The following is a 20,582-nucleotide window of genomic DNA, read 5'->3' as shown; positions in this document are numbered from 1 at the left end:
TTTGAGTTGATGCCACCGTTCATCAAGTCTTCCAGGCCATGTCTTTGTGGGCCTCTCTTCGTCTTCTTTTTCTCGGGTACAGGAATTTAGGAAGGAGAGGGGTGCACGTCACTGTTCGGTGGATGAGGAAGGTTGAGAAGTGCTGAGCAGTTGCACTGGCTCTATTTCTTCCTCACTCCTCCCACCCTTGAAACAGGTTTGATTCCATTGGAGTTTCTGGTTTACTGCTGTGCACTGCCTTGCTCAGGCTATGGCCGTCAGAAAAATTTGAGGGTAATGAAGTGAAAAAGTTTGGAGCTCCAAGAATTGCTTGGGAGAGGCCTGTCAACAAGATCATTCATGATAAGATAAACAGGCAGGTGCTGTTGCCTGTGCTTGCTCTCTGCGGGTGCTCCTAGGGCACACTAGTACTAGACCATCCCTCGGTATGGATGGACAAAATTTATTTTTAAAGTAAGGCTCTCCAAATAACAAATGCTTGTTTGTTTTGCAGGGAAGGAGGGAAATGAGAACAAGTTTTATTCCGTCTCCAAAGGTCCTGTCAAATCCAAGGTCACATTTTATCAAAAGAGATAGGCACTACCCCTGAACGCATCTTAAGCAAGCGAAGTACCTAACTCTGTACTTGAGCGTTTGCTTCAAATTTGTTCTCCATTTTTTAGAAGTGATCTGGAAGTGTTCTAGTTCCTGAATAAGGACTTTTTTCCTCATATTTGCGTTTTTAAGAGTATCTTTAAAGGCACTCACCTCTTCCAAAAAGCTGAAGCATCTGTCTTCCTTTGAAGCTGGTACTGTCAGGTTCTGAAGCAGCACTGAAAATGCGTGTAGGCACACAGGCTGTGTTGACCCCCAGTGTGGAGGAACAGTTGTCTACACTAACCATGTTTCAGGATTTTTTTCTTGGGACTGGCTTGAATCTGGTCTTGTGGACAGAACTCCTATTAGTAGCTGGAGTGTGTCTTCTGGTGTCATTTTATCTGAAAGGAACCTGCGTCACGGTGTTTCAGAATGCTCTGCAAGGTTGTATCGGGATGCAGTAAGTAGAGGTGCTTGGGGAGGGTTGTTTCTAAGGCAAGCTCCTGATACAGAGTGAATCATTCACATCATTGTTTCTCTGGACAGCTAATACTTGCTGAAATCTTCAGATCTTTGTCTTTGAAAATAAATTTTTGTTTGGCTAGCGAGATGGGAGTTAGAAGGCTACACTCAGAAATTCTGAGCTTGAAAATTTGTTTTTCCTGAAATGGGATTTGCCTTGTACAGGAGGTTACAAATAAGAGCCTTAAATGCTAGGGTTTCTGATTTTTGTGTCCAATTGTCCATTTCAGTAGTTAATAATCTGAAAAGTTGTCAGAGTACCTGCATTATTTAAGCACAAAGGCCATAAAGGACCAGATATAACTGGGCATAATTCAGCAGTGATTTCAGGCCATTTCTGACAATGTTATGAAATAATGTTGTTAGAATAAAACCAGAGCAATCGGTATTTTGTTGAGAGCATTGCTGCATATCCTCCTGTTGCGTCACCCAGTTATTGTGAAGATGCCATTGTGCAATTTGGCATCCTAGGCAAGGTAAAGAATTTCAGCATTTCACTTGCCTTAGAAACTTTCTATGCTGAAATGTTGTTTGGCACAGTTCATCCTCCTGAGCAAACACTGCACACACGCACCTTATACAACACCGGACGTGCTCCTTCAATTAGCGTTTGTGCAGATCTGTAGCTATTTTGAGAGGAAAGACGTGGGTTAGGTGGAAAGAGATTGAAGGAGGCAAAAGGATTGCAGGAAGCGAGAAAAGGAGAAGGACTTTTCCCTCTGCTGGGGAGAACTGCCTCTGTAGTCACACTGTCCTGACCCTTCAAAATCCTTTGAGCTGTGGTCTCCTGCTAGGACCAGGCTTAACATTTTTACAGGTGTTTATTTCCTTCACTTCCCTCCCTTTCTCAGATTTCTCCTCCCCCAGTTCTGGGTTAGGATAAGAATCTGTATAATTCTTACACGATACAGCTTGGGACCGCTTTGGCAGTAGTACGTGATTGTTTTGGTTTTTTTTTCCAGAGGAAACATGTCCGACTGTGAACGACATTCTGGTTGTCCTAAAAGTGAGAGATTTCAGAATTTGACCTAATCTTGAGATAGCATCCGTTTGCTCTGACCAGATCTTTCTGCAGCAGTGAGGTTACAAAACTCTGGCTGTCCTGTCCTCTTATACTGGTCAGGATCTGAGCGATTGATGGTATACTATGCTCCCACACTCAAGCAGATCCACAAGGTGAAGGAAAGCAGTGTTTAACAAAGCTGATTATTTTCTTATGATAGCTAATTGTTATTTTAGACTTATCTCCCCTCTAGCTGTGGCACTGCAAAGAGATCTAAATACCATTTGTGTGCTCATCCCTCATAATGAGAGTTATCCTTCACAGATGGCTATATGCATGAATATTTGTCTGCATATACTGATTGTTAATAAATCACCTTAATGACTCTTATGGTTCCTGATCAGTACTGAAAAACTTTTTTCTTTTTTTTCTGTACAGTGTATGAATGCCTCCCACATGCAGTCATGTGTAGTATTTTAGCACCTTCATCCAGGCGCTTCGGCTGTGCATGAGGAAGCGGGGAGGGTGCATGAGGAAGCGGGGAGGGTGCATGAGGAAGCGGGGAGGTTGCATGAGGATTTGGACATGTAGTCTGCTCTCAAAACTCAATCAAGATTATTTTATTGTAGCATCTGAAATGAAGGTTCAGGTCAAAGACTGCCATATTGCTAAGAGTTTAATATTTTGAGGCATGTGAGGTACTGTGAGAGTACATGAATGCCTGATTTATGCATCTACCATACAATTACAGTACCTAGTTAGGCAATCTCTGCTATTTTTATACAATTATGAAAGGTGCTGAAAAGATTCCTATTCATATAGCTGACTCGAAATTTGAAACAGTAAGACAGAAATCCTCACCTCAGATTGTCTAGAAGACAACAAAGTAGCTGGAAAAAACTGGTAGTAGAAGATGTACCTGGGCTCAAGACAGGCCATCTGCTCGTTGATCTTAATAAGCGTTAATGTATTTAATTATAGATTCTCGGCACTGTGGGACATGTTGCAGCTGTTTTGATTCTGACTGAATGGTCTTTCCTGCATCTCTTTCGCGGTTTTGGTGATACCGTGCCAGTCTGCAACGTTCTAGGAGCATTGGTTGGAGAACATGGGATCTGGTAGTTCTGTAAATGCCAACTACAAGTACTCCCTCCAGAAGTCTGAAAATGGTGAGTGATTCTTTGAAAAGTAAACTTTTCCCGTCCGCTCCTGCACATGCCCTTGGGAGGCTGCAGTGGATGTGTTTCTTTTCTGAGTTACATGGTTTTCTTCATAGCATTGAGGCAAGGTTATGTCTTTCAGTATCCTGTGACAAGGAGTCTCAGCTGTCAGGCAGAAGACCCACAGGCTTGAGAAAATAACAGCTGTTTAGACCAGGATTAGATTAAATTCAACCAAAACCTGACCAGGAATGAAGCAGCAAAAAGCAATTCCATTTGTTAGAATTAACATCTGATGGATTACTCAATTGATGGCTAATGCCTGTGTTGTCACGTGCTGACAGTGAGATGATAGATGGTATCATCCTGCTGATTCTGGTGGACTCCGTTTTTAAAGACTGTGTTAGCGGTGCAGGACTGATAAAGCAGAAGCATTAGCAAAGCCAAATATATCTGGTTCTAAAGAAGGTAAGATGGTGTGGCTAAGAAAAGCTGAACAGCAAGAAGTGTGCTTTTTTTTCTAATTATGTCAGTGCAATGCTCTTAATCTCTGCTAATAATCCAGACTTTTTTGTGGCTCTCGAAGCTGTAACGATTTATTTTTATGAAAACCTCAGTATGATAGTATCAATTTTTTGGGTGTGCGCTTAGGTCGGCTATGGAACAAAGGGAGTTTATGAGTGAGACTGTACACATAAGGAAGTGTAAAAAAGTAAACAGATTACTTTTTGCTGTTTGAATCATTCAGTCATCAGCACTGGCAGAACAGCAGTATGGTGCAAACTGCTTGCAAGTGCTTTGAAAGGAAAAATAGTGATTGCATTTAGAAGTGCGGAAAGCAGGGACACTGTTGTGACTCAGCCTTTTTTGTTTGTAATTTTTCCTTGTTGAAAACCTCCCATCTTTTTTTTAAGTAAGTTAGACTTGTCTATTGCCTGTAGCACCAGAGTACCATGGACTTCCCCACAAAGTTCAGGGCTATTTTATGATAATGGCTTGTCTATAACAAACAAAGTGTAACATAAAACTAGTTACTTACTTGAAACTCTGCATTAGATCTTATACCTCATCAACAGTTTCCCATGAGAGTAAAACCTCTCCGAATTTCTTGAATCTGGTTCTCAAAATCCTTCAGATCTGCTGATCTGGAGCTAATTAGGACTGTCCACCCAAGTATAACGTGCCAGGCCGTGTCCTGTCCGCCTTGTACAAGGCCCAGAGGCTGTTCCTGATGGAAAGTGTAGCCAGCAGAGCTCTGTTAAACCAGCCCTGCACTTGAGTGAAGAAGGGGATGCGGAATCCAAGACAGGGTGCAGACTCCCTGTAAGCTGATGTGTCAACTATACTGCTAGCGTGAACAGGCATGTTTTAGTTTGAGTGCTGCCACTTTGGCATGCTTTCAGTAGCTTACATGGTGATGTATGATTCAGTTTACTGCTTGGATCCTCATAAAATGCAGATAAATATCTTTCTTTTCCTTTTTTGTTATTTTTTTCTAAACTAGTACAAACACTGCCAGATGAAACTCACCCAGGTAAGCTGGTAAATTAGAATATCTGGCTTTTTCAGTTGCAGAGTCAGTCTCTGTAAAAGTAGTGTAAAAAACCAATGCCTTGCCCATCTGGAACTTAAAATGCTGTATATGGGGGTATCTATGCTCTCTGTGCGCTTGATAACGAGTCTTTCATAGATTTTATTTTTAATGTTTCAAAGGATCTTGTTTTCATCAGTATATGTGGAGTTGTAACTATGAATTTCTGCTTGGGATTCAGTTGAAATACATCTGACCCTTACTGCAGTAATTGGACATTTATCCACTGCTAACAGAATGCAAGATATTTAGAAGCTGTTTATTTTAGAGAGTGATTGTGACTGTGATTCTGGTTACATGCCAGCCAAATTACTGTACAGGGAGTAAGGCAGCTAGTGTTGGGTCTGTTATAAAGGAGGCTTGAAGAGGTAGCATCAGGAGCACCAAACTGCAGGGAAAAAAGTCAGCCTTTTTTATTTTTTCATGGCCCAGCAGATCAGTAAGCATTTTTTCAACAAGATATAAGGCTCAGGCAAAGAATACTTAAGTTGTTCTTGAATTAAGGCTAGCCAAGTCTTACCTTCTTGCCCATGACTTCACCGTGACTCAGTTCCTCAGCTGCACAACAGCAACGGCTCTTCCCTTTTTGCGCTCTGCAGCTCCTAGTGCTGTAACAGTAACATAATTTAGAAGGATTATTATTTTCAGTATGTAAACCATCAGGATATCTTATTTAGGTAAAGGTCAATGTTTCCTGCTGAAGTACATGAAGGGTGATTTATGTTACATAATTAATGCAAGCTAATTGAATTAATGTGATCTCTTTGTCTCTTGCCAGCATTTAGCAACCTTTGGGGTAAGAGTGGGGGATTTCCTTCCTTTTATAAAGCTTTTCCACCCCCCACACCCCATTGCTCTCCCTGCTTTGGTGAATGAGGTAGTGCTCTCTCACAAACCAGATGCCAAGGGAATATGAGCTTCTGTAGCAGGGCTAACCCTGTAACTGTCGTCTCCATTTGATTTTGGGGCCAGCCTGTAGACAGAGCAGTCATCCCTCCCTCCCTCAGCTAAAGATGACACAGAGAAGCATCATTAGAAAATGTTTTAAGCATAGGGCTCTAGGGTAGGGCTCCAGAAATGAACAGGAAGGGACACGGAGCATAATCAAAAGGAGATGCCAAGTAGCAGAGCTGGTTGGCAAGGTGCCGTAAAGTAACCAGGCGGTCCAAATGGGGTAAAAACCAGCTAAGGAGGATGAAATTGTTTCTAGAGGTACATAAAGTTATGTGACAGAACTTGAAAAAGGAAATGGGAAACTGCACCAATGTACTTCACTGTAAATATGCACACGCACATCTGAAATAACCTTTTAATGAAAAACACTGGAATTGGGGAAATGCAGAGGAATGGTTATGTTTTAAAGATCAGGGCAAATAGGCATCGTTTGGAGGGAAGAGCCTGGTGCCAGTGCTGGCTGTGGATTGAACCACAACCCGGCACCTGGAAATTCCTTGCGTTTTGTTCCTTCTGTGTCATTAAGTGGCCAAAGATCTGTCTCCCTCTTTTCGCTGTGGGTGTTGATTTTGTCTTTATTTTATTCCAGAATAATGGTATGTTAACATTTATGCTAGAATAGATCCCTTCTGAAGTTTGTCCAGAACTGCAAAAGCTGAGGTATTTATTTGGATTCAAGGAAGGTAGACAAACCCCATATTTTTAAGGCTCTGGAGGGGGACTTGGTGTCTTGTTTTACCCCAACTCCTTGTGTGGCCTCAGTCATATCTCTGGTTTCCTGAAGCCCCAGTACCTAGGACTGTAAGACGGACAGGAAAATAATCAAGGTAAATAGAAAGGGAGAAAACTGTTTATTAATACTGAAGAATGTGTTTGGATCTTTAGGCCGTAATAGGTTGTTGTTAACTCTGGTGCTGAGGAGCCAGCAGTGATGGTTAGAAGTGCTTCAGAGGTCTCTGGTCAGGCAGGGTCAGATCAGCCTCTTGCAATATGGTGAAAAGCAGCAGGTGTTGTGTTATCCTTAGTATTTAGGCATCAGAACACCTTTCCTGAAAACTTGCTCCTGAAAAAGAAGGACGCTCTTCAATTTTCAGGGTCGGGAAAGGAGCGGTAGCAGGGTACCTCAGCTGCAGCCACTGCAGCTCAGCAGGTTGGTCCTGGTTTTGTCCCCTAGCTTTCAAGGCAGCCGTCTTGATCCAACAGTGGTATCGGCGCTATGTTGCTCGGCTGGAAATGCGCCGACGTTGCACCTGGAGAATCTTTCAATCCATTGAGTACGCTTGCGAGCAGGATCAAATCAAGGTAAGGTGCCAAGGAAAAGAGTATGTAGGAAAATACATAGGAGAGTGGTTTCTGTGCCACAGACTCGCTCGTTTCTGGCTACTGGCTGGTAATCCTGTAAGTGCTTCAGTGGGCCAAGGACTGGGTTTTCTGCCCATTTTTAGCCTATCGATTTCCTGCCTGTTTATGGCTGATGAAACCCTAAGTAACGAGTCTTGAAAGAAAGCCGTAAGGACCATTTAACATTGTTTTTCCTGAGTCTGAACACAATAGGTAAGCCTAGTTGGTTTGTTATACTTTAACTTCGATTAATATTCTCTTATATGGTTGTCTTGCTGTTAGGCAGGGAGAGGGAGGACTTATAGGTGCACTTCTGCCTGTATGGCTGAAGGTAAAGCCACTTTTTTGACTTCATCACAAGATATTAAAAACTAGAATTGGTATAGTATGAGAGGGGCATAGATAATACTTCCAGAAAGAAGAATCATGTTAAGTTGCCACTCTGCAGAATTTCATTCCAAGGTGAATAATGATGGGCTCTCTCTCTTCTTGCAGCTTCACAACTTCTTCAGTTACCTTATGGACCACTTCACGCCAAGCAGCAGTAAAGAGAGTAAGTTTCTATGTGCCGTTTGTAGACGTGGCACCAGCAGCTCAGAAGGTTGCACCCTGTATTGATTCTTTGCCCATTGCTCGTCCTTTAGGATGGCAAAGGGGGCCAAGAGAGTCTAAAGAGCAATGGCATCAGGAATTTGGATAGGGAGTCAATTGTCTGGAGACTGTCAGAGCTGTGCGAGGGATGTGGGGCAATTCCTGCTCCTTAGGAGCTGGAAGGGGGAATAAAAGCGCAGTATGTTTTTTTTAAGAGCAGTATTAGAAATCTGCCTTTTTTCAGTAATCCCTGGTGACCAGGGCTTTGCAGAGCCCATTTCTGAAGTGAGAGAATCCATCTTTAGTGAACTGTGCTCTAGGGTATCTACTTTATATTTAGTCTCTCACTTATAAGGGGGGTGGGGGGGGTGGGGAGAGAAGTGCTGTGGGAACCAATACAGTATCTTCCTGAATCAGCAGAGAGCATTATATGTTATTTCTTAGTGCTGGGAACTTGCTAATGAGCTTAGCTCTGAAATCTGATGGTAGTAAGTCAAAATTACCTATTTCCTTTGCTGACCATAACCTGCTGAAGTCCTTGGTCCTTCCTTTCAAACTGCCACCCTTTTTCTCAAAAGCACCCCATGTATTTTACCACAAAGCTCTGTTGAAGAAGATTTTTTTTTTTAGTGTCTGTATAAAACAGGACAATAATGTTCTGTTCCTTGAGCTGGGCTCTGAGGTGTTACAGCAATAAAAAAATAATGTGTATTTATACAAATTTTGTGCAACACTGAGAATGTTAGGTGCAAGCTTAGAAAAAAACAGTTCCTTATTATACAGTTTGCTTTTGCATGTCATTGAAAATAAGACTTCAGTTAGCCACGGCAACCAGCATCCATCTGGCTTTACTAGAGTTTTGGAGAAACTAGCATAGCTGCCAGCATTGCCTGACACGTAGCACATCGTAACTTGTCCCTGCAGACTCTTCCCCACTGCAAATTCTGTAGCGGTGTCAAACTAGCAGCTAGCCTCTGCTGCTGCCATTGCTCGTGAGCTCTAGCCTAACCAAACAGCTTTTTATTTAGCAAATTACTAGAATGGTGTATTGAGACAACTTAACTTTTTCTTGTTTCTTTCTCTTTAAAAAAACCCAAACAATCAAACCGACCAATCTGCCATCCAGGGGATTTTATCAGTCGGATGTTCATAAGTGGGGAAAGTTTCAAAGAGGCAGAGCTGGAAAAATACTGTGACTATGAATCCCTGGAGGTGCCAGACTCCTACACTGGACCCCGTCTCTCTTTCCCACTCCTTCCTGACCATGCAACTGCCTTGCTGGAAGCTTTCAAACAGAAACAAGTAAGGATCCGAAAAGGAACCATGCTTTCCTCTTCTCTGCACAGGGGTGTAGGACAGATATTTGGTTTAGCCTTCATAACAAGCTAAGTTGATTGGAGTATAAAGAGCTGGCAGGCTGTTAAGCAAAAGGGGATGGAAATGATATGGTGTTTCCCCCTGCCATAGGAACTTCTTTCCTTTTTGAAAATGCAGTTCTGACAAAACTGAAAACTCTTTGTAGGTGTGTGCCCATATTAACCTGAATTTCATTTTAAAAGGAAAAAAACCCACAACCGTCCATGTTGAAATATTCTGTCATTTTTTGTTGCAATTCCTCAATTTGTAAAAATGTATAGAATGGCCCAGATGGAAACAGCAGATTAAAATTATGTTTTGTGCCACACAACTTTGACTCATATTTAAAATGTAAAATGTGAGGTTTTTGATGAGGAAGTCCAGCACCAATTCAGCAGCACTAAGAAGCCAAGTCCTTGTACAACTGCAGTGTTCTGCTGCCATCCCTCAGTCAAGGTGCTGAACTGCAAAATAGGCCAAAACATCCCTTCTCCAAACAAAACGACTTCTAAAACAAAGGTCTTTAGTGTCTTGACTAATATTAAATGTCTACACCCCAGCTTTGAGTGAACATATTTCTGCAGAACACATCGCAGCTCAGGGCCTGGCTTAATGTGGAGAAGGCTAAGAAAGATCTAGAGGAGCAACTTCTTACCTGTGATACTGGGCTGGAATTTCTGCTGCTCTAGGAGGTGGTGTTGCCCAGCAGATATAGCCTTAACCACAGGGTGCTAGGGCTTTTTGGTTCTCTTGCCAGCCCTGCCAGTGTCAGGGCCGGGCTGCTTTTCGTGAGTCTCTTCCATCCTGCTGTTCCCCAGTATTTGCCTCGTCTTGTTTGCAAGCCCATAGGTCAGCACCGAGTGTCATCCCAGTGAGACTTGGTGCCATCCAGGCTATCATGGAGGGTCCTTGGGGCCTTTGCAGACAGAGCTGCATTGCTGCTCAGAGGTCACTGATTTCCTGCTTTAATCCCTTCGCTTTCTCCTAGTAGCAGCTCCACGCTCGCTATCTCTTAAACCTTCTGCATGAGACCAGGAAGCACCTCAAGCAGTTGCCAAACATCAGTCATGTCTCCACCTGCTACAGCGAGGAGATCACCGTGTGCGGTACGTCTGGGTGGGAGGGCACTGCACAGTCTCTGGGGCAGAACCCTCACATGAAAGGGGTGGGAAAGATATAAAGTGGTAGCGTTACCATGACATCCTCCTCTGTACTGTGTGTGGAACACAAATGCAGTCTATAAGGAAAATGTGTGTTGTGTTGAGAGGCAACTGGGGCTGTCTAAAATATCCGGGTTTACCCTGTGATGCTGTATGATGTGAGCTGCTCCAAAGACTAGCCTGGAGACTGGAGGGAGCAAGTCTGCATCATGGCCCTATTTCTGCTTGGTCTGGAACGGGATGGGGGTGTTGAGGGAAGGTGGTTTGTCTCTTCGTAGCCTGCCTTTGGCTTCCCTGAGATTTTGGAATATGTCATTAACAAACCCTGCCCCTAGATGGTAGCATTCAGTTTGGCTTATCCTGCTGTAGCAGTGGTGATGTCATGGTGATTATAAAAATGCAAGGATAGGAGGAGGTATGGATAGAAAAGATAAGGATATACATTTGTCTAAGGGAAGATGAAGGGTGATAATAATGGCCTGTCACTCTTAAAATTGTTATACATTACAGCAAAGATGTAAAGAATTTTTCAACTGGAATTCAAATTTGTCTTTGTTCTGTCACCCCAAACTTGGAGTCCTTTTACCAAACCACAAAAACTGCACCCAGTCCAGGACTGGCCTCAAACTCATTCATTTTCTGTCCTGTTTTGTGGCCTGGGATTATTTAAACAACGGAGTCCTGGAGCTGTTTTGGCTGAGTCTTCATTACCAGCAGCGTATGCATTCAGATCCAGAATACTAACACGTCTTTGTGTCCTATCAAGTAAATTTGAAAGCTTTTCACCATTACTTTCCTACTAGGAAAACAGAACTAATGTTTAAACTTTGAGATATTTCTGAAAAATGTGTACTTAGCATAGACTTTTACATGCAGTCACCTTCTGGAAAACAAACCTCTCTCTCCAATATCACTTTAAATGATAATTTAGTTTGATTATTATTTTGTATGAAAAGCTTTCTCCCATGTAATGATCAAAGTCAAAAAGCGTCTTCTGTCATGTTGTGTCACCCTAAGAGATAAATGAACAAAGCTTCTGAATCAGAGTCTTCAGAAGCTGGTGTTGGCTTTTTGCTGTCCTTCTCAGGCTTCAGCTCAAGCCTTTACATCATGTCCTTTTCCTTCAGGCACATTGCCTTAGTGTAAGGAAACTTGTACCTTGAACTTCCCAAAATATTTCAGTAGTCATTGATTTATAGAGCAGATACTTCACAGGAAGCTATTTATTGATGTGTTTTTACGTTAAAGGTAAACATAGTGTGACTTTTCTTTTTGTGCCTGTTAGGAGACTTGCACGGCCAGCTGGATGACTTGTTCCTCATATTTTATAAGGTAGGCACCTTATTTGGAGAGGGACGCTGGCCAGGCATTGTGAGAAGTATCGCATGGGTCATGCTGAGAAGCGTTTGCAAAATCTGGCCCTTCACATGTTGTGTGATTCTTCAGGTAGATTCGATCGGTTTTAAATGGCTTCACAAAGCAGCAGCTTATTCTCTTGCTGACTTTGAAATCTGATATACATGTACATTTGGGAAGTGCCAGTGGACATTTTTGTAAGCGCTGATACCAATGGCAACCCTTCCTGACTGCCAGCTTTCACTTTTCAGTGCATTTGCCACTGGGACCCTACAGGATAAAAACAGAAGAGTCAGGGTCTATTGTATAAGGTAACCTGGGACAGGAGTGAGACAATGTGCAGCTGCCGGGGGGAGGTATATGGAGATCACGGGGAGGCCTCTCTTGTAACATCTGCCTGTTCCTTGCTTTTACAGAATGGCCTTCCTTCTCCTTCCAAGTCCTACGTGTTCAATGGGGACTTTGTAGACAGAGGCAAACAGTCCCTCGAGATCCTCATTGTCCTCTTTACCTTCCTCTTGATCTATCCAAAGGAGGTTCATCTCAACCGCGGGAACCATGAGGACCACATGGTCAATTTACGGTATGGGTTCTGTGCGGGGCTGATCGCGATGTCAGGGGTGTCACTGCGAAATCCCACTGAACTTCCTTTCTCCTGTTCCTTTAGTTATGGTTTCACCAAGGAAGTAATGCAGAAATACAAGGTAGGCCTATGTTTGTGTCTCCTTTACCACGTGAGACGTGGACTTTGAAGGCTTGATGCTTCATCTTTTCCTTTCTGACCTGTCTTTCTAGGTGCATGGGAAGAAAATCTTGAAGATGATTCAGAATGTCTTCTGCTGGCTGCCCCTGGCCACCCTGATTGATCAGAAAGTCCTCATTATACACGGGGGCATCTCTGACACCACTGACCTGGACATGCTTGAAAAAATTCAGAGGAACAAAGTAGGTTTTATTACCTAGATAGTGCAAGAAACAGCAGTGTTGCTGATTTGTGGTGAGGAGCTTATTTCTACATGTCAGCTTGGCTGTTGGTAAGACAAATCTAAAGGATGGTCTTTCTAGACAAACTGCGTTTAGTCACAGGCTTGGAGTGGATTGCTTTGGTTTAATAGTGTGTGTGCATGAGGTGTGAAGGGAAGAAGCATTCTTGGCTTCTGGAAGATGTAAGGATTGTAGCCAGGGAAGTAGGGGGCAAGGGCATGGGTAAATAAGATGTGCCGGTGCTGACTGTAAAAACACAGAGATGATGAGACTTTGGCCCACAGTTCCTTAGCCTGCTTTTCCTCTAGATTTCCAGAAGGATTTTGATAAGTCATTTAACTTGTCTCTGCCTCACTTTCTAGTGGAGAAATACTACTTCCTTTCTCCAAATGCAATGACAAGCACTGCATTAGTCATTAGTCCTCCCCTCATTCTGCCGCCCGGTTCCCGTTGCAGATTAAATCCAAGTAGTCTACCTTTTGTGAAATGTCTGAGCAGCACAAAGTCAACGAAGAAAAGATAGATCTGTAGTCAGGATGGATGTGGGGCCCCAGCTGTAAACCAAGAATGGCACATCCGAGAGGATGGCACTAGTAATCTTCCACAATTAATCAGCATTTGACAGCAGCAAAGGGAACTGAGGCTCGGAAGCTTGGGTCACTTGACGGTCTGCCAATGGAAGATGTTAGAGCTGGAGATGTAGGTTTCCAAGCGGTGTGACCAGCTCTCTTTTCTCTTTCCTCTTTCAGTTTGTTTCTGTATTAAGAGGGAAGAAAAGAAAGGAGTCAAATAGAAATGTGGAAATACAGGAATTAAACGGGGAGAGCAAAGTAGAGGCTGACCCAGCAGGGAACGAGGCAGCCCCCAGTTTATCTCTGCAGCCCCGGCCGGCCCAGGCTCCCAGCATGGCCAACAGGCTGGAGTTTTCCAAGTGGGTCCGGCAGACGGTACAGGAGCAAATCGAGTGGTGCCGCCGGCTGGTGGACATCAGCGAGTCGGAGCCGGAGGAGCTCACCTACTCCAGCGTGGTCTCCTTGACGGACTTGGATGGGCCGTGCTGGACTCGCCAGGACGAGTGGAAGCAGGTGAGTAGTCTAAGTGGGGCCCTGAGCTCGGTGGGCTGTGGGCCTCCTGCAGGTTTGCTCTCTGTTATGAGGAATCTCAGTACAAAATACATGGCTTAGTGCACAGACCTCTCTGCAGAGATTTTTGCTGCTTCGTATAGTGGAGTTAAGGAGCAACTCAAGAGTTGAAGTGCCAGTGGGCAGCCTAATGGGGTTAGTGCTATTTTGTACCTACTGCTCTGTAACCCAAGACAGCCTGGCGTCAATCATTCAGTGGTAAGCCGTCAGGAAGGGCTGTACTGTGAGCTCGTGATTGATCATTGCTGCTTGGGGATGTTTCGTTAGATATCTGCACTACATCCAGCCCATCCTGCTGCACGGTTCCCTAGCAATTGAAGAGCTGCGCACGAGTCATGTAGGAGAACGTAGGCTGTGTGCAAGACTGGCGCTAGCTGCCATTCTGCTGGCGCCTTTCTCCTACTCTCCTTGCGAGTCAGCCTCTTCACTGGGCTTCTGGCCTTCTGTGCTTAAGGCTCTGTCCCAGCATTTGCCCCTACCACAGCACTCATCTGCTGTTGTACAAATAAAATTGCTGCTTAGGCATAGAGTGGGGCAACAGGTTTTCTTGATTCACTGCAGGGGAGAGAAATAATAGACAAGACTGATGGTAGAGCCCAGTGGTTATATGGGTTATCTGAAGTCAGCTCTGTAGGTAATGAATGAGCACGTCATTCGCTAATGAGTGAGTGGTGATCTTGGGTACTAAGAGCAGACTGAATTTGTGGTTTTAACTAGGCTGCACTGCGAGTAGATTGCTAAGCAGGTCAGAGCCTGGGAACTTGGTTTCCTGTTTGTGTTAGACCAGTCTGTCTGTAACCCCCTTCTGTGCACTCTGAAACCATTGTTACTTCATGTTACATATGACATCCTGGCATTGCACACCTTATCAGCATAAAGCTATATATTGAGGTCAGGGTTAAAGAGATTAAACTTTAATCCAAATAGTGGTTACTGAGTCAGCACTTACTTACATTTCTGGAGGCTGCGGAATGTCCTGGCTAGAGAGCAAAGGCGTTTAATACTAAGCTGGCTCACGGCCTCAGGAACTGCTGGGTATTCTTGCCCTAGGACCTGGTTTGGGATGGAGGAGGACAGCCAAGGCTCTGAAATCTTTGAGGCAGCGAAGGGAAGGTTTGTATCAGGCTTGATTTATGGACACCCCTCTTCCCCCAGGCACTTTGGGTGTCCCTGTAGCTCCAGGCCAACAATATTGTCACCTCTGTGGTGGACCAGGCCTGTGACACTCCTGCGGAGAGTATGGTGGTTCAGTTGGGATGCAGGAAACATCCCTGTTTCCCTGCACTATGGTAATAGCAGCAGTCCAGGGAGGGATTCAGAGATAGAGCTGTATTTGCTTAGTAAACTTTGATCGGTGTTATCTGTTGGGTATACTTTACTCAGTGAACTTTTCCAACTCTTTCAGATTTTAGACATTCTCTGGAGTGACCCCATCCCTCAGGAGGGCTGCAGAGTAAATACGGTGCGAGGTGGTGGCTGCTACTTTGGTCCTGATGTGACAGGGAAGATCCTTGAGAAGCACAACTTGCAGTTCCTCATCCGCTCCCACGAGTGCAAGCAAGAAGGCTACGAGTTCTGCCACAACAGGAAGGTCGGTGAGGGGGATAGAGTGAAAGGATACTTGGGTTTCCATCCTGCCACGGTGGGGTTTCTGTGGTGGCTTGTCTCAGCTCTGCATTTCTTCCAGTGGGGCTTTGTTAAGTACGTACAAAATCGTTCAACAGCCTCATTGGGAGTTACTGAAGTGTGTTGCCAGCTGAGGTCTTAGGTCAGGACAGTCTGGAGGCACCTGCTCTGTTGGGGGCATCTGTTGTGCAGGCAAAGCACATCCTTGTGCATGGTAGCTGAGAAAAGGTCTGAACCCATTTGTGCCATTGACTCCTTAATGCAGCTGTTTCTGAAGATGATGTACGAAAGGGTGTTACCAAGCTGCTGCAGCAAAGTTTTGCTCTCAGAAGATTCACGGTCACTTCAGTGACTTCAACAGGGGCACTGCAGTGGAGAGCGGAAGGTTGTCGGGAGAGGTACAGTGAAATTGCAGAAGCCCAGCGTGTGGCCAGATCCACGTGAGACCAGTGCCGCCCTTAAGGAACTCGCACCTGCAAGGCTCCTAGGCCAGCTGCTGCCTCGCTCTTCCTTTTCCACGTAAAACATGGTGCTTTCACAGTCTGCTGACTCCAGAAGGGATCGGTTGTGTTGTTTTCACTGATACATGTATATATAATAAGAGGATATATGTACTGACTGTAAATGCCTCTCTTTTTTGGGCGTTAGGTGCTGACCATATTTTCAGCCTCAAACTACTATGAGATTGGCAGCAACAGGGGAGCCTATGTGAAGCTGGGACCGGACCTCATTCCCCATTTTGTTCAGTACCAAGCGAATAAGACGGCCCATACTCTCACTATGACCCAAAGGCAAGGCTTTCTGGTTGCTCTGTGTTCACCAAGACAAAATTCTGAAAGGGAAAACTTTGGGAGCTTTGAGAAAGTTTGACTCTGGAGCTGAACTTTCACAGCTTGATTTACTAAATCATACTGCTAGAGGAAGACTCAGGCTTTGTGCAGAAATTACTGAGGGAGGCTCAAGGGTTGAGGAGGGAGCGTTACAAGATGAGCAGGGGACTCTTTTTCACAGACTGCTGATTTTTCAGCTTCTCTTTTCAATGCCAAGTTTTAACTTTCAACCCTTGCTGAGGTTCACTTCTGCTTTGTTACTTCACAAATTGATGCAGCGATTGATTCCAGGCATGCAGTGCCTTGTCATAAGCATTGAGATGCAGGTGTAGCTGTGCAAAGCAGTTGTGCGAGGGTCTGGGCAATGCACGGACAGGCCGGAGGACTGGGAAAGCGCAGCTTCTCTTGCGCTTCTTGGCAAGTCCTTAATGTGCTTCTCTCTTTTCTGCATCCTCCAGAATCAGCAGAGTGGAGGAGTCAGCCTTTCGAGCCTTGCGGGAAAAGCTCTTTGCTCACACTTCAGCCCTCATCAGCGCGTTCAAGGCCTATGATAAGGACAATACAGGTAAATCTGAGCCGAGGGACACTCAGGTTAATTCCCTATTAGGATAGGATTTAAGCAGCCAAGTTGAGCGTGTGGCTGGTCGGGAGACTCCTCACTGATAGTTGTCAGTGACTGTCACGGGCGGAGGCTGTGCCAGACCTTGCCAGAGCATTGGTCCCGTTTGCTGTTATTCTGTGTCTCTGTTGGGAACCTGTTAATGCCTCAGAGTGGTATTATAACAAGGCGGTGTTGGAAAAGCAAGACGTGATTAGCCTAATGTGTAGCAATTTAGGCTTGGTGCTATGAGAACCCTTTTGAACGGAAGTATTGAAGAAACATTGGAAAAGACGACCTGGAACATGTCTGTCGTGTCACTTGGGAAGGGCTGGGTGGTCTCTAGAGTCCTTTCAGCCCTGGACTTTAAAATCACTGGGAAGAGGAAAGCGAGGGATGTCGTCCGTGGCAGCAGCCTTAAGGAAGGAGCTGAGAGTTCATAATTCTCTGGCTGACAGGAGTGCTCTGCTGGTGCACTAACCAAGACATGTTGCTGCATCTGTCCACATGTGGGCTGGGAGAGACAAGGAACACAGCATTTGGCAGAACTGCTTTTTTGTGGGTAGAACTGCTTTCTTTCCTGGCAGCAGAATTGTTCATAAAAGTCCAGTTCAGCTCTTACAGCAGCTGCTAAACTAGGGGCTTTTCCATGTTCCTGAGTCACTGAGAAAGTACTAGTACAGTTGTGTAGGCTGTGATCTGCAGGGTGACCCTGGCTGTAGGCCACAAATTTATAATGAAATATCCAAAGTTGGTGTCTTCCCATTGTTCAGATGTTTGCAGCCCCATGGCCCTGAGTTGTTGCAATGATCAAAAGCCTGCTGTGGCTGGGGGGAGCAGCAAGTGCACTTGTGCCTGCAGTGGCTGATTTCTGTACAGCCACGTAAGTTTTTTTCCTGTACCAAAGTGCGCAAGTATGTCATGGAGAAATAACGCTCTTGCTGTCAGCAGCACATTAGACTGGATATGCGTACTGGTCTAGGCTTTTTACTTTGCCTTTATGTGCTTTGAGCTGCTTATCTCTCAGAGGTCTCCATGGCTCTCCCTTTTCCTTACAGGAAGGATCACGCTGAGCAATTGGGCGACAGCAGTGGAGTCAGTCTTGCACCTGGGATTGCCCTGGCGAATGCTGAGACCGCAGCTGGTGCGCAGCACAGCAGATGGCATGCTGGAATACAAGTCCTGGCTCGACGACTTGGCCATGGAGCAGCGGAGCCAAGAGGTAAGGACTTGCCTCCTTCCACCAAAGCATGATGCAAAGCAGCTCACCAGATCCCCAGCACACGGAACCAAGTATGGTACAAAAGCAGAGTGGATAGGTCCTGTATAATCCAAAATCGTACTGAAGTTGATGGAAAAGCTTGCATCAATTCAAGTAGTCCAGAGGCATTTAGTCCATCGTAGAAATAGATGATGTATGTGAAATCAAAACCTAGAGGTAGTTTTGGATGCAGGCTTTTGAGTAGGAGAACTATATTCCATTCCCTGAGCCACAGTTTCTTAATTACACCCAGGAAATCTAACTTTGCAATGGTTACAAAACGTAGCCCAAGTCACTGTCTTCTCTGTTAGCCCAGAAAATCTCCGGAAGCGAGAGGTTGCTGATGTGCTATAATGCAGTTGTACAGAGGGTCCAGACATCATAAAGCCATTTCATAAGAAGGCACACATGACGCAAAGTGCATTGCTGGCAAACTCTTGAGACCAGTAAACATTTTCATTTATGGGAAGGTCTGCAGTAACTGCTTAGGGAAAGCAGAGTGCTGTCAGAAGGGTAGAAGGAGTGTGACTGTGTTGTCTTTCAGCACATCCAGTCGAGCTTGCTGGAAGTCATTTATCGAAACAGATCCAACCTGGAGACCATATTCAGGATCATAGACAAAGATCATTCAGGTAAGCAGGTGTGCAGGGGGCAGTGGTCACTGCATTGTATTCCATTCTACTTTTAGGCTCCCTTTAGTATGTACAAAGGCATTTTTATTTAATGGTTTAAGGCTTAGGTCTTTCTCCTCCCTCAAGACCTTCTGGAATGTCACTGCAAGTTTTCACAACCGTGATGCATTTTGAAGTACTGTGTGCAGTCCAAGTAGAGAATTAATAATTGTTTGTTCTGGAGCAGTTCAGCAGAACAAAAATTGTGATGAGAGTCATGACAGTAATGCGGCGTACACGGGATCTTCAGTGTTACCTGCTTTCAAGCAGTCCTATCCACTACACTACTGCGGGAAAGAGAAAAAACAAGTCTTTGCCTTCTTTTCTTTTCCCAAATTGTATTATGTCTCTTTAGTCCTTTAAGTTGTATTTTAGCCAGTATTCTTCATGCTAGGGAATTCAGTTGCAGCACGTGCAATGCAGATTATGAGTGGGTTTTTTTTCCTTCCTTCAGGGTACGCAATTGGCAGGGGTGGGACGAAAAATCAAAGCTAAGCAGGGGTTCCTCCTTGCATGCTGAGCGGTGACTGACTGGCAGCAGTGCCTGTGGTGACCTTGCGCTGAGGTGGCTGTGCCTTCCTTCTCCACAGGTCTCATCTCATTTGAGGAATTCCACCAAACCTGGAAGCTGTTCAGCTCCCACATGAACATTGAACTCACGGATGACGGCATCAACGACTTAGTTCGCAGCATTGATTTCAATAAGGATGGAAACATTGACTTCAACGAGTTCCTAGAAGCCTTCCGCCTTGTCAAACAGTCACAGTAGTGAGAACCTGGTGAGGGTTGGCACACCCAATGCCTTGACTGTCTGCGAAGTCAGGGGGACCGCTTCCTACCTCACCGCAGAGCGTGCCTGCAGCTGCACAGCAGGAAAAGGGAAGGCAGGTACCCGTGGCACTTATTGGTTGAAAACTGTGACTGCCGTAGCCCACAGCTGTGATCCATTTGGGGAAGGTAACAGGTAAAATAGATAAGCTGCACATCCCTCTTGCCATTTTTTAAAAGGAGTGTTTAAGTAGAAATTCCTGCTCAAAGAGAAGATGCAATTTTGTTGATCTTGTCAATGCACGTGATGAAATGTTTCAGGTCTGTAAAAAGGAAGTAAAGGTATTTCTTGTAGGCAGTTTTTTAACCAGGTAGCAACTGCTGGAGCACAGTTTTCCTTTTAATACACACTTTTTTCTGGAGTGCCACTTCTGAGCTGTTTCATGCCTTCTCTAGTTTGTCAACTCTGTTAGGGGTATTGCTGTATGTTTTAGCAATAATATCTACTTCTCCTCTGTTGTTCCTTTGCTGCGATACGTTTGTTCTATAAGTTGGAAGCTACTAAAGCTGTCGACTGGAGGAAGACTTTGAAAAAACTATCCTCTCAAACATGCAAAACTGTTGCTAGCAGGGGAGGCTTTTTTAAGAAAGCTTTTGAGACTAGTTCTTTTTCAAAGTAGCCCCCTGCTAGAGTGCCCATGCTGTCGGTTCAAGTTATTTTCAAAGCATGGTACAACTAGTGCTTAAAAAGGGGGGTGGGGGGTGGTGTTACTGAAGTGTTTACAAAGAAAAAACCAATGTACTATACTCAAACATGCAGCATAGTCACTCTAGCAGGGGCATTATGGTATGCTACCCTGGCCCATGAAAAACAGAATTCTAGCCTCATTCGATTTCTAAAACAGCCCCCACTAGAGCCTCAATTGCACATTTAAGATACTTTAATAATGGGAACAATGCTTCCAAAAGTAAACTAATCCTTTTCCGCCGTTAAGTAGAGTTCCACCTATGCTTTTTTCAATTGTAATAGAATTGTGCTTCCAAAAATACTCTGATGCACAATGCATGCTGAGCCTATGTTTCTCTTCTTGT

At 44.6% G+C, this 20,582-nt stretch overlaps 1 protein-coding gene and 1 long non-coding RNA gene across 3 annotated transcripts; one reads left to right on the top strand and one right to left on the bottom strand.

Moving 5' to 3' along the window:
• The first annotated feature begins 3,130 nt into the window (after nt 1–3,130).
• Nucleotides 3,131–19,812, top strand: PPEF2 (protein phosphatase with EF-hand domain 2). Of its 2 annotated transcripts, XM_075039024.1 has the most exons (16): nt 3,131–3,270; nt 6,981–7,108; nt 7,643–7,700; nt 8,865–9,040; nt 10,086–10,200; nt 11,540–11,586; nt 12,027–12,193; nt 12,278–12,314; nt 12,406–12,555; nt 13,344–13,679; nt 15,142–15,327; nt 16,011–16,153; nt 16,651–16,757; nt 17,849–18,012; nt 18,596–18,683; nt 19,313–19,812. In XM_075039024.1, exons 1-16 carry the CDS (start codon nt 3,210–3,212, stop codon nt 19,489–19,491), a joined length of 2,142 nt encoding a protein of 713 aa, XP_074895125.1. In that variant the 5' UTR covers nt 3,131–3,209; the 3' UTR covers nt 19,492–19,812. The 2 variants fall into 2 exon arrangements, with proteins under 2 accessions (XP_074895125.1, XP_074895116.1); XM_075039015.1 differs by having other exon boundaries at nt 12,027–12,314.
• LOC142036108 (uncharacterized) lies at nt 4,603–16,030 on the bottom strand. Its single transcript, XR_012652074.1, has 3 exons — nt 14,690–16,030; nt 9,750–13,350; nt 4,603–5,460 (listed from the first exon to the last, which is right to left on the bottom strand). It is a non-coding gene; the product is annotated as an uncharacterized LOC142036108 (long non-coding RNA).
• Nucleotides 19,813–20,582: the final 770 nt, after the last annotated feature.

The sequence above is a fragment of the Buteo buteo genome, chromosome 1 (assembly GCF_964188355.1).
Source record: "Buteo buteo chromosome 1, bButBut1.hap1.1, whole genome shotgun sequence".
NCBI lineage: Eukaryota > Metazoa > Chordata > Aves > Accipitriformes > Accipitridae > Buteo > Buteo buteo.
The sequence above is the reverse complement of the archived record's forward strand: the minus strand, read 5'-3'. Positions and strand labels throughout refer to the sequence as shown.

What these genes read in the sequence shown, in the direction of transcription:
- PPEF2 (XM_075039015.1), top strand. Translation starts at nt 3,210, where the DNA reads ATGGGATCTGGTAGTTCTGTAAATGCCAACTACAAGTACTCCCTCCAG. An exon ending in GCGAGCAGGATCAAATCAAG is followed by an intron (nt 7,109 to 7,642) that starts GTAAGGTGCCAA and finishes CTCTTCTTGCAG; the next exon opens with CTTCACAACTTCTTCAGTTA. An exon ending in CATAGACAAAGATCATTCAG is followed by an intron (nt 18,684 to 19,312) that starts GTAAGCAGGTGT and finishes CCTTCTCCACAG; the next exon opens with GTCTCATCTCATTTGAGGAA.